Source organism: Rissa tridactyla, chromosome 2, assembly GCF_028500815.1.
Source record: "Rissa tridactyla isolate bRisTri1 chromosome 2, bRisTri1.patW.cur.20221130, whole genome shotgun sequence".
Taxonomy (NCBI): domain Eukaryota; kingdom Metazoa; phylum Chordata; class Aves; order Charadriiformes; family Laridae; genus Rissa; species Rissa tridactyla.
Genome location: NC_071467.1, coordinates 96,674,176 through 96,686,872, shown reverse-complemented (window position 1 = coordinate 96,686,872; position 12,697 = coordinate 96,674,176). Strand labels below are relative to the sequence as shown.

The following is a 12,697-nucleotide window of genomic DNA, read 5'->3' as shown; positions in this document are numbered from 1 at the left end:
TTCATTGGCTTCCAGCTGGCTGTCTCACTATCATCTAGCAGTATCACTAGCAAGACCAACTTGTTATGCCAAAGCCAGGCGCAGAGAGACGAGCGCTGCAGAGCGGCATGATTGGATGCAGCACGCTACGAGGGGCAAATCTAGCATAAATGATGCATGGCAGGGTCACTTCACTTGCCTCAGCAGAGCAACCACTGCTGCGTTCCCAAAACACAGCAGCAGGTCTGCGTTTGCACTTTTTAGGAGCGGGAGTGAAGAATGACTACTACAATTGAAGCTACAGGGAAATTCTGCAGGCAGAAGTGTAATTACCTGAGTGGGAATTCTGGCAGAAAACCCAAACCTCTTTTCGCTCCTTAAATAGAAACAAATGCTGTGCAGTCACCATGGAGAGATTACGTACAGCATTTGGATCACATGCGGCACTGAAATACAACACACACACAAAACAGCCATGGAGCTGGTTTAGCGCTGCACAGCCAACAGTCACTTCTCCATTGACTACAGCCACACAGTCAGCGGCTCCCCTTTAGCTATCTTCCCCTCCCAGTCTTACAAATATTAAGTTATATGTCAAAAATCAAGTGCCACGTTAAAGGCCAGCTCTGCAAGCTGTTTAGCCCATCTGTGAGGTACCTAGAGCTTCACATGGAAGAGCCTGAGATGGAAGTCCTGACAAATTTACCCACTACCACGCAGGTAAGATTTCAAGTTGGGAACAGAAGAAAACCCTAGGGAGAGAAGGCACTATACAATGCTGTCTGTGAAAGTCTACTTTGATTTAGCTAAGCAACCAGTCTTTGAAGTGTAGCAGTTCTCACGTGGTCTGCAGAGGCTTTGACTTCAGTTGCAAAATTTCCCAGTTTCAGTCTGTGTTCAGCATCTGTGGTTTCCAGCCACCTTATGCAGCTAGGCCCAACCTCCTCATCTCCCTCCCTGTCCATTCCCTCTGCCCACTCCACAACTCAGCTCATTTCTTGTCTTGCACACCCACCAGCCTCCCCAGTCAGCCCCAGCTGCTGCCTCCATCTCCTGGGATAGATCTTTCCCCCCCAACTCTGTCACCCATGTCTCTAGCAGACAGTTTCCTCCTTGGGACCATGGCAGCACCCCGGGGAAGAGTCACCAGAGCACAAGGGAAAAACGGGCACCCTTTTCCCTCTTCAGGCACGGTATGGGCTGCAGTCTTTCAGAGTCCCTTTGGTCTCAAACTCTCTCCCAAGCAGCTACTTGTGCTCACCAATAGTCACTTCCTCTGTAGCTGCCCAACTATTCAGTCCTATTTTCAAAGGGAAATGTGGCTGCTTAGAGTCCCTGAAAAATCCACCCTGTCGCTTTCTGTTGTTTGAAGTCAGTAGGAATATCATCAGGCTAAAAATGTCAGAAATTTGCCTCTCTCCTTCCAATCAGCCAAGCTTTGTTTTCTTAATAACTTCAGCCAGCCTCCAAGCCTTAGGAGAGTGCTTTGTATCTGCGTACATGTCAAGCTGATGATACTACGTGGGAATCTTTCACTTACTGAGACCAGCAAAGTGCTGCTGTGTATCAGGAATGCCATTCCACGGATAGCCTTTTTCTCACCTCTCTGCAGCAGCTCACTAATTTAGGAGCGTAAATCAGAGACAGCTGATAAGGCTGTAGGCACCAACATGTCCCACCTCCCATTCAGTTTTCCTAATCATCCTGCAAGCCAAACAGCTTAAGCTCTTAAGAGTTTTGAAAACAACTTTGCTCATTTTCCAATCTACGTACGTTTCGATTTCCTCCACATAACACCCAGCAATTATAAAAATAGCTGTTTCTGATTTTGTAGAGATTTTTCTCCAGTGTGCACATCCCTGAGACTGGCTCTTGTTTTCATTCTCACGGGGCAAGGCATTAAAAGACCTGTACTTTTTTTCCCCTTCCCACCATTACTAGCCTTCTCACAGCTCTTCTTTCTCTCCCCTTTCAATGTTGTGCTTCACATAGGCTCCGTTTTCCATGGGTTTCCTTAAAGGGTAATATCCTGTATTTGCATTTATGAAGAACTATCCTCTATTTTTCAACCAACACCACACATCCTGGTGTCTTGACTGTACTGAAACTTGCTCACTCTTAATTTTACAGATTGATGAAAAGCTGCTAAAATGAGAGGAAGATTTCTATCGTCAGCATCTTGAAAGCCTGTAGCTCCAATTGTTCAAAAACATACTGTTCACCACGTCAGTTTAATCATGTGCATAAGATATTAAAAGATCAGGCTCTAAGTGCAAATTCTGCCGAGATCTGAGAAGGTTCTTTTCATAAATATGAATGAGGGCCAATTTCATGCCACTTGTTACATCCTGTGCGCTCTTATTTCTTCAAACTATCACTTGTCTTTCTTCTATATGCCAATAATCAATTATAAAGCATAAATCATAAAGCTTATCCAGTTTTTGATGATGCTACAGCCTACGATTTTACATTTAGCCAATTTTCTTACTTTGGTAACTGACATTCAGTTTCCATTTTATCACCTTATTTGTGTTTGAAGGAACAAACAAAAGTCACCTTTTTGCAAGGATTAAAACTCCGCCTATTATTTACTTATAAACAAGTTTTCAAACCGCACCATCACAGCAAGCATTTAATCAGGAATGCAAACAAGAAGCTCAGCCCGTACGTCATGTTCTGCCGTACACGAAGCAGCACGCGTTATTTCAGCATTATCACATACAACCCGCAAACTGGGCGGCCAGCGCAGGAAGGTAGAAGCAGTCACACACACGCACGCTCTGAGCTGGGTGGAGATGCTGGCTACAACTTGGAAGCCCTACAGCAACCTTCCTGCCGTGCTTTGCGCGGTGAAAGGCAGCGCACTGAGGCGGGGAAGATCACTTTAGGCTCACTGCCATGCAAATGAGTTTATTCAGCTTTCCAACCAGACCAGCCGAGGATTTGGACTGGAGACAAGAGGAACACACATGGGGCTGCCTGCAGCCATCCATCCAGAGTGATCTCTTAGACTGGAGTCACCCTGTCTCAGTGTTGGGGTTCATTTGATTCTGGAAATTCACCAGCCTTACTACTTGGAAGACATTAGTCATGTAAACATCCCCATTTCTCCTATATGGAAAAGAAATTTGGCAAGTTTTACAGAAAGTTTTCCACTATGAATCAGGGCAAGGTCACAAACTGACATTCATTTGTTACCGAGGTCTCAGGAAGTTAAAAAAAAAAAAAAAAGAAAATAATTCCTCACAGGTATTAATAATTACTTGAGTTTTTTGACTCTTTCAATTTCATATGAAGAATCTGTTTCACATGAATATCTGTGGAAAAAAGATTAATTATTTCTTCTAACTATAACAGCTGATGATCTCACCACAAGTGACCCAAGACATGATCTTCAACTGACAACACTGCCTTAACATTGCTCTGGTATCTTTTATAACAACCCCTTAAAAGTATAAACCGTAGCTGATTTTTTTTCTTTTTTTTAAATCTCCTACAGACATCTACTTCTAAGGATGTGGGCAGACTCAAAACAGTTATCAAGAAATTGCACAATGATCTCAAAGGATGCTTAAAACATTTTCCCTAGTCATAGCCTGTCCCTGTCGCCTGAACTACCATTTACTCCCCATTTAAAAGCTTGCCTTGCGGCTTGGAATTCCAGATTCAGCAATGATCTTTTCCAATTGCTAACGGTGCTGAAGAATACCGAAGAAACCCAAACAGAGACTAAAATGTGTGTGTATTTTACATGACACTATCTTGTTGACCTAAAAAAAAAAAAAAAAAGAAAAAAAGAAAAAGGAAAAGAGGCTGGAGATACTCAAGTGTCTCTGCTTGAGTTCCCACGGGAGGTTCACTAACCCCCTGCATGACCTGCAGGGATTTGCTGTGCTCAGACCGACATCCCAAGCTGCACAGAAGAAACCCATTCCCTCTCAACTTCAGATGAGGGCGCCTGGGCAGAGATGATGACGTCTGTACACCAGGACATAAGAAGAAAGCCTTCTGTGGTGTTATTTATTGTAGCAACAGGCCCTGGCAACAATTAGACTCCATGGTGATAACGACTAACCAAGCTCCCAAGAAGAGACTAGGGCATTCCTACTCCCTGGATTTGCAGCAAGAAGCAGATGGTCACAGTTTCACCATGGGCTGCAATATTTCTAACAGGGTCGCTGTCGCACAGCTGTCTTCTGAGGAGCTACAGAACAACCAGGAAGCCAAAAGCCAGGTAGTGACTTCTTCCAAACAGACTCTGTAGAAAGTATGTTAGGAGATGTCTTCTATGTCTGTGCGAGTGTACAAGGACATATACATATAGAGAAGTGGTTTTGCTGGTGTTAACGGTAGCTCTGAATCTGTCAGGGAGCTCTTTAAGAGAAGTGCTATCACTCACTCAGCTTAATACAACCCTTAATGCTATAGGGGAAGCGGACTCACACCATTTGGCCACGCGCATGACCTGATTTTGCAGGACCTGAAAAGTGTCTTTTCACAGTCTGTCTCACTTGCCTCATTAAAGATAGGATTAGAGGCATCTACCTCCCACACCAGTGATGAATTACAACATTGCAGCAAGGTGGGGTTTGCCTCAAAAAGTTATTATGAGGCAGGGGGCTCGTATATATGCGCAAATATTCTAGGATAAACGTGCACAGCCACTTTGTGAAGTTTGCAGAGTTGAGTTGGCTCAAGCCCAAACATACAGAGAAGAGACAAGAATACATTTAGACTCTAATCCTGCATTCTTTGGAGGTTCAAAGCTATTGTTTAGACGGTGCAGAAGTTAACACCAAGTGCTAATTTTAAACAATTTTAAATTTCTAACAATGAGCCACATACAGAAGGCACTTAAAGTGCTGAAAAAATACTCCAATGCAGGCCACGGCATTATGGACACACTTAGGTTTAAGGTCATTGCTTCCTTTCCAAAATGCTACAAGAGACCTTTCCTCACCATCAACATCCACCTGTGACAGAACATAGATACGTATGAGGAACACCTCTGTCTTCCACTCCCCTCTGAAGCTGCCGATTCTACGAGACAATTTAGATACTACCTTAAATGTTTATAAGCCCAAGGAGCTTTTCTCATTTGTTTCCCCATTTTCTTGTAGACTAAAAATGACAGCATTGCTGGAACAGAGGCTGTCCCCTCACAGGATGGGGCAGCTTGGCCAAGGGGCACTTCAGAGGATGGAGACAAACTTGAAGATGAGACCAGTGAGGCAGACTCCCATGAGGAAAGCTTTACATCTTCTCAGAAAAGCAGCAATGCACAAAGCACAGGTAAACACTAACTGAAGTTCCTACCAGCTCCACAAATGGGGACCCAGGAGCAAATAATCTTGAAAGTCTACTGCTACAGCCACCTTCTATACCCAGAAACATTCTGCTGCCACGCAGCAAGGATTGAGTTCTTAGCACTGGTTTAAAACCATGCAATAGTTGCAGAAGGTTTATCCTAGCTGATGATTATGTTCTGCAGCATGACTCAACCCTCACTACCAGAACAGGCAGCAGGGTAGATATTTTTCCTGGCAGAAGCCTGGAACAGACCAAGAGCACAAACTCAGCCTTGTCCCCAGAAGTAGCCCTCTCTAACTGGGATTACAGCACACTGGGAAGAGGCATTGCCCACACGAACACTGTCAGTCTGCTGCTACTGTGAGGCGTTTTTTACAACAGAATGGTCCATACAATGCCCGTGACCAGCATCAGATAGAGACAGTAAGTAAATACTATGTTATTCTGCAAGTTCGCAAAAATTGCAGGGCCAGTTATCACATAGAGAAAGCTACAAACATTTCAGAAGTCATCATGACGATAAGCAAAGGTCTGCTGCAAATTTTTTTTTTTTTTTTTGAGTACAAGTGAACACGTAAACCCAAACTTTTCTATAATCTCAGGATACCACTGTAGTAAGAATTGCTAATGGAAAAGCAGCACCATCTCTGGCACATTCAACCCCCCTAATTTTGTAGTTTAACTCTTGTATATTTCAAGTGCCATGAACAGCTTACGTTTCACAAACACACTAACTGGAAGATCTACAGTAGTTGTTTACTCTTTGTATAAACAAGGGTTGTAATACAATATTTCAAATTGAACACAAAAGGAATAATTACTGGTGTTTGCTATTCATTAAAGAGGACTTGACTCCCAATGCCACAGAAGGATGTGACGAAAGGATTTCATTTCATATCGAACAAAATTATTTGCTTGTTCTGAAATATAGTGTTTCATTTGCTTTCAAGCTCCTTTTCATCACACTTGCCTAAAAGATAACTTCACAGGAAACTTCTAAACAGAAAAAATTTTAAATTGCATTTCAATCTTCTGTTTCAAGACAAAAAAACCATACCACACCACAATATTTCAACTACATTTTTCTCCTGAATGAATAGATTAGTAAAATCAGTACAAATTCACATCACTTGTCAACGTTGCCCACTCATCATGCTTTTATTTTTTGCCAAGATATGTTTTGCTGTATACTGGCTTCTAACATTTACGTGTGCTGACTGACAGCTGAACCCCAGTGCTTTTTGTGTGACCGGTTCTGTTATTTTAGGAGAGGTATGGAGTCAGCTCCTACAAGATGGTAGATATTCTGTATTTTTGTTTTACAACTTAGAAATAAGCCAACATTGTCATACTCCCCCCTGCTTATAAAGACTGGCAGACATCAAATAACCGCGATTTTGATTCGGTCCAAGCATTCTTCATACAAGAGCTCTAACTTCTGCCAATAGAGGTTGGGCAGATGGTAGAACCGCCAACTGAGGACTGAAAAACCTGATGGGTCTTGGCAATAAAGTTGTTCGTTGTTTATTCATGTCTAATAGGTGGAAACCTTTCTGAGTGGTTGTTTGGTTATCAAAATAATCTGGTTTTTATTCTTCATTGCTGTTTATAAATATATAGTTAAGTGTTAGAATGCTTATGATCAGACTCAAATGTAGCAATGCTGTTACCACAAAAATCATAGACCACGAAAGCACGTGAAAGTTTGGGTTCATTTAACAGAAGAGCACAGTGATCTTTACAAGAAGGCCTATTAGTAGGCCTATACTATCCCATCCCAGCCTGGCTTTCTCTGACCAGCTCAGAGGACCCTTGAGAACTTGAATTGTAAAGAGCTTCCGTATGGACCCTTTTTTTGGAACATGCTCAAAAATTGGCTTCTCAGGCCTTTAGCACACACTTCCACACTTTCCTGAACGTGCCCCTCTGGGCGCAACTGACTACAGTGAGAAACTGAACTAGGTGCCTGCACTGTTTGTCAAGCCACCAAAAAGCTTACTGCAAAGTTTAAGCAGCGAAGAGAGCCTCAAGCGGGCCTTCTCCGCCAGACGTTCTCAGTATGTAACCTCTTCAATAAAAACTCTGTCACTGGAAGTATTATCACGAAGTTTTGTTTGAATGCCAAGTGCTCTACAAGTTTTAATGTTTTCATCTTTTGAAGATGCGCTGCTCACCAGCAAGTTCGTCAGTAAATCGTGGCCCTTACAGGAAACAGAGAGGCAAAAACCATCAGACATTCTTGAGGAGCTGAGGATGCAGGGAATAATCAAGAGCCCAAGTACTACTGCCAGGACCGCAGAAATGTATGAAAACAAGGTAAGTGTCACTATATGAGACAGGACTCCTGCTACAGCTCTGACCCCTGCTACAGGGCCCCTGCTACAGCTCTCTGCTGTGAGAACCCCGAGATTCAATCTCTGCACACGCGAAGCATCCAGGCATATCTTCTCTAAGACTTCAGAAGCAAGTAGTTAATCAGAGAACCGTATTACAGAGATGTTAATAGAAGAGAAGCTGGCAGCAGTTTTCAGATGCTTACAGCTTTTGGGCTTGTTTAAAATAGGGACAAAGGAGACACGACAGTACTTGCTTTTCGGAAAACTCACTGGAAGTTACATGCCACAAACTTGTTTCTCAAGTCTACGAAACTAGAAGAAATACTGCTGTCAGGGCTTATAATGACACTTAAATTAAGGCCTCAGAAATCCTAAATATTCACACTTATGAGAAATCTACAATTCACAGTTGATCTCAGACTTAGAAACCACTACAAAATGGATTTTTTTAGAAAATTACAGAACTGGTATTTGACTAAGAAGCTAGCATCTGTTTTTTCATTCTGAATCATAACCTGAGGTTTATTTTGGCTTCTGAATTCAAGCTTATTCTTTGTTGTCCAAACATTATGTTAAGGATTAGATGCCTCTTCCAGATAGGTTTTCAAGTACAGATGTCAGGAGGAAGAAGGTATTCAGGGAGTTTGTAAGAAGTTTAACACATTAGCAGATGTGTGTCACCCAAAGCATGATCCCACCACCTCTGCTTGGACACAGGAACAATTAAAGCTTAAACCAAGGATGATTCTGAGTAGCTTTGTCATTTGAGGCAAGCCATTCACAAGTCTCTAACCTTGGCCATTTACGTTATTGAAGATCAAACAGAAACTTGCATAAGAAGGACTAAACGAGCAAATGCCACTGTACAGTCTGGCCACTGATGCTGCCTAACACATTTCCTATTGCCGGCACTTGGGAAAACGGGGCTGGAGGGTCTCCGAGCCCAGCATCTCCACAGGCTTTCCTTACTTACCTCAGACAGATCTTTTTGAGTCTCTGAGAGGATTATCCCCTCTTTGGCTAAATTTAGGTAACACACTGCAGGCAGGTTTTTGTATTTTTCCCCCTTCATAAAATAGGCGAGTGTCTGTTCTATTTTTCCTCCTGTATTAAAAAGCTGTCTGGTATTAAATTACACCTACTCTTTTATTGACAGAAACTCAGTCTGTGCTATTTCTCCTTAAAGAATTTCTATCCTCCCAACAGGAGGAAGGCGCCTTTTTTTTTTTTTTCCTCCCTTAAAAATCAGTACAGCTTTTAAAAATGAACCTTGTACTTTTCACTAACAAAGCCAACTTTTCCAAATGATATTTTGCATTTGAGCTGGGCCTACTGCTGGGCAACCTGCAAGTGAAAACATAAATCTATCACTAGCTGTTAACTATTAGCTCTCCCTTAGTAGCAATAGAAAATTTGGCCTTTGCTACCTCCTGTAAGAATGATTTATTCCCTTAGAGCTCAAATCCAGCAGATTACTTATGCACTGAACACAGATGCAGTAGAAAAGGTTTGTTACCCAGACGTATTCCAAATTACAACATGCAGCTCTGGATTTTGAGCATTAACACACAGGTAAAGTCACAGCTGAAATTTTGGAATTGGCTGAGAATAAGCATGAAACTCTACGCTGAGTTTCAGTCCACCACTAGGTTCAACGAAGAAGTGGGCTCACAGCTCACTACGAAAGACTAGTGCAACCAAGTCTAAGATTATTTTTACAATAATATTGGAGGTAGAGATATCCTTGCAAAAGCTCGCCTTTCCTGTGCATAGTTCTGCTCTGTATAAGTATCTGCATCCCTTAATCCTTGGCAGCATTACCTGTCTTCTCAGGATTTCTTGCCATTGCCAACACTGTGAAACAGCTAAGCTAGAAGCCTTCAGTCTTTTGACCATCCCTCACTTTATCCCGAACACGGAACTTCAAGCACTACAGGTTAAAACACCCCATTATACCTGGTTTTAAGTGTTACTGCTCTAAAGGAGCGCTACTTTTGAGCGACATTTTACGGGTCTAGTGCAACAAAGCCAAGGAAGAGCGATACATGCCACAGGCTAAGCCAGTCTCTACAATTTTAACCACGGCTTTTACTAAAAATGCCAGCAGAGCCAGAGCTTCCACCCACGATACAGGTATCTAGGCTTCTTTGTATGGTTATGTTTCAGCATTTGGGGGGTGGGAAAGGGAGGTGGGAAGTAACTGCTCTTTTTCCCTCCAGTGCTTCAAAAAAATATTCTAGCTGATGTCAAATGTGAAAAAGTTTAATTCTCACCCCTAAAGAGTTACATTAAGCTCTTAATAAACACCCCTACTCCCAAGAAGCAGCAGGAGTTGAATTATAGGCAGTACCTGACACTTTAGTTTGTTAGCCCACAAGCAGCTGTAAGAAAGTCTATTGGGCACCTTTTTTTCACCAAGTCTACCTTTAAAGGCACTCCAATCTGTGTAAGCTAGAGGGTAAGGAAAAGGACCAAAAGCTGTAGTTTCAGAGTGGTCTATGGGAATTTGATCCATTTATCATGGGTTATCATTTACAAGGGACACACACAAGTTATTATTTTAGCGTTTCCATTGCTTTTAGCTTTTAATGTGAGTTTCTTGAAGCTTTGAGGACTCTTGATCTCTCAATACTGTTTAGCTCAAAGCTAAGTTCTTTTCTCAGCTTATACAGACACAGAACAATCTGGAAAGCAACCTGCTTGCTGAATACTCTGTTTAATTTGGACATATTGGGAAGAATTTTCCATTCATCTCTTCCTATGGAGTCCAGAGTTTATCATGGGTAAGGAATGGCATATTCAGTCATACCTTCCCACTTTGGGCTTTTGCTAGAATGGCCTTTGTCATTAGAAAGAAGAGTTTCTTTTCTCCTTTTGAAAGAGTCTTTTGTTTCATTTTTATGATGACTGAACATGGCTTTGTTCGGATTTTGTGTGTGTCATCTGTATTCAAAACGTCTCCTTTGTATATCGGTTTTCTTCCTACTGAATCATGCTCCACCTTCATCTCACTAAATGAGTCATACTCTATACTATTTGCAGCACTTCACACTTCTGGCAGCGAGGCCTGACTTCTAGCGTTATTTATGGCAACAAAAGTCTGGGGAGCAGATAACTCAGGAAACTTGTAACAGGATAGTGATTATTTCAACCACAGGTCCTCAGTTTGGGTTTAACACTGCTAAAACTGCCTATCATACAGAAAATGGTAGAATTCAGCCTCCTGACTGATCAAATAATCACCACATCTTTCTGGGAGTAAATGCTACCGTCAGCAGTGGAGCTTTAGGACTGGGCTGCATTGGACTGCTCATTTGTATGCAGCAGAGGCCAGCAGTACCATGATTATGAAGCTCTAACAAAATCATTCTTAAGTCTCTTCAGCAGTAATAAAGTAACTTCCCTAAATACTTTGGGCCTCATTACCAAATCCCCACATCTGCTGGGTGTACAGCAGCATCGCAAGCTTCACAGACGCATTACTCAGCAGAAAATGGGAATTCTCGCTGCAGACACCACTTGTTCATCAGCAGGCGCTGAGGTTACGAGCACATCATTATTTCTATGCTTTCATCGGTATCACAGTCCATCACCTCCATACAGGAAAAAAGCAGAAGGCAAGAAGCAGAGTGTCACTCCAACATCAAAATACACTCTGCTGAAATTTTTTAATGTCTCTACAGAGAGACGCCCTGGAAAAGACGCAGAAGAAGCCACCAACTATGCTGGAAAAAATTCAGTTTGGAAACAAGAAAGCGGGTGATTTTACAGCGAAGGACAATGAAGACTTCTGCTGAAGCAAAAAAACAGGTCATCTAATTCTGCTGTGTACTTTTCCACTGTTTGCTTTATCACCTAAACCCCTCTATTTTTTATAAATCAAGCTAATGCATACAGTTTATGTACAACCTACTACCAAAACCTGATTAATATCAGCACAGGGGGTCCTATATTCATTTCATAGATGCTGGAAGTCCAGGTTTATTTTTCTGGAAAGCCTGGAAGATTACTCTAAAAATATGCATAAGAGAAGAAACTTCTGGAACAGGTTTGTTGTTTTTTTTCTCCTATAGCAAAAGATGCATCTTCCACGACCACCAGAATAAATTGACTAAATTCAGTGCTAACTGGAGTAACATTCAGATCACATTTGGGTGGAAAGATAGAAAGAACTGCTGTATGTGTTTGACACATATCTACTTCCATCCCTCATTACAAAGCATTGGGGTTTTCTGTTATACGTTAGGGAAGAGGAACTGAACAAAATGCCGTAACATATCACATTTTTTCCAGCAACTCTCCACCAAATTACAGGTAAACAGACTGAAAAGGACTGCCCAAGTTTTGAAACTCAAGGAGGTACAAACGCCCCTTAGCCCTCACCTTTCGATGGCAAGCCAAGGGTACTACTGAAGGAAATAGCCACAGTAGAAGCCACAAACAATTATAGTGAGGACTCCGTCATCGAGTCGGATAACTTACAGCTGCATCAATGAAGCAATCTGGATCTAAGCTGTCTTGCAAAAGTGAAGAATAGCTCTGCTCCTTGCAGCTGTCTTTTTGGGGCATGAGTGAATGATTTATCATGGAGCACAGCTGAGTCTTGCTGCTACGTCTCTCACCTGCAAAAAATGGTATCTAATCTTAATCGTTACACACTAATTGAAAGTAACAAAACAAATGAGAAGAGCCAGGAAGATGCAAACTGGTAACCAGACAGTCACTAAGTTCCAGCATCTACATGTTATTATGATTCTATCAAATTTATTTTTTTATTATTATTAAATATTATTAAATTTAGCTCACTTTTTGGATGGCTCCATGAAAAGATATCCTTTCCCTAGGGAGTAGGGAACAGGAGGTTGGGAAAGGCATTACATACACATAGAAAGGCACAAAACTGTGCAGGGAAAAAGTTGCGACCAGCAGGGATTTGGGGTAGCAGAACATGGTGGGACCCTAAAAGTAAGACTTTTAACTTACTGTGCACAGCAACTAGCAAAGAGGTGAAAGCTTCAGATAGTAAGGTGACAACAGGCCCCAAGAACATCTGTGTGACAAGCATTCAGCGT

General features: G+C 42.0%; 2 protein-coding genes across 13 annotated transcripts in view; one reads left to right on the top strand and one right to left on the bottom strand.

Moving 5' to 3' along the window:
* ATXN1 (ataxin 1) overlaps positions 1–12,697 on the bottom strand; it is a 372,412-nt gene that overhangs the window by 335,970 nt on the left and 23,745 nt on the right. For 10 of the 12 annotated variants that reach the window (XR_008465091.1, XM_054193108.1, XM_054193098.1 and 7 more), the window contains exon 4: positions 12,108–12,247. The exons of 1 other annotated variant lie outside the window; for it this stretch is intronic. The gene's annotated coding sequence lies outside the window, so the exon portion shown is untranslated. One more of the 12 variants, XM_054193101.1, reaches the window with a different exon arrangement.
* STMND1 (stathmin domain containing 1) lies at positions 4,130–12,137 on the top strand. The gene is given in 7 exon segments (XM_054193119.1): positions 4,130–4,213; positions 5,100–5,271; positions 7,451–7,605; positions 11,309–11,404; positions 11,406–11,435; positions 11,846–12,099; positions 12,101–12,137. Coding segments are annotated over 7 exon segments (828 nt in total).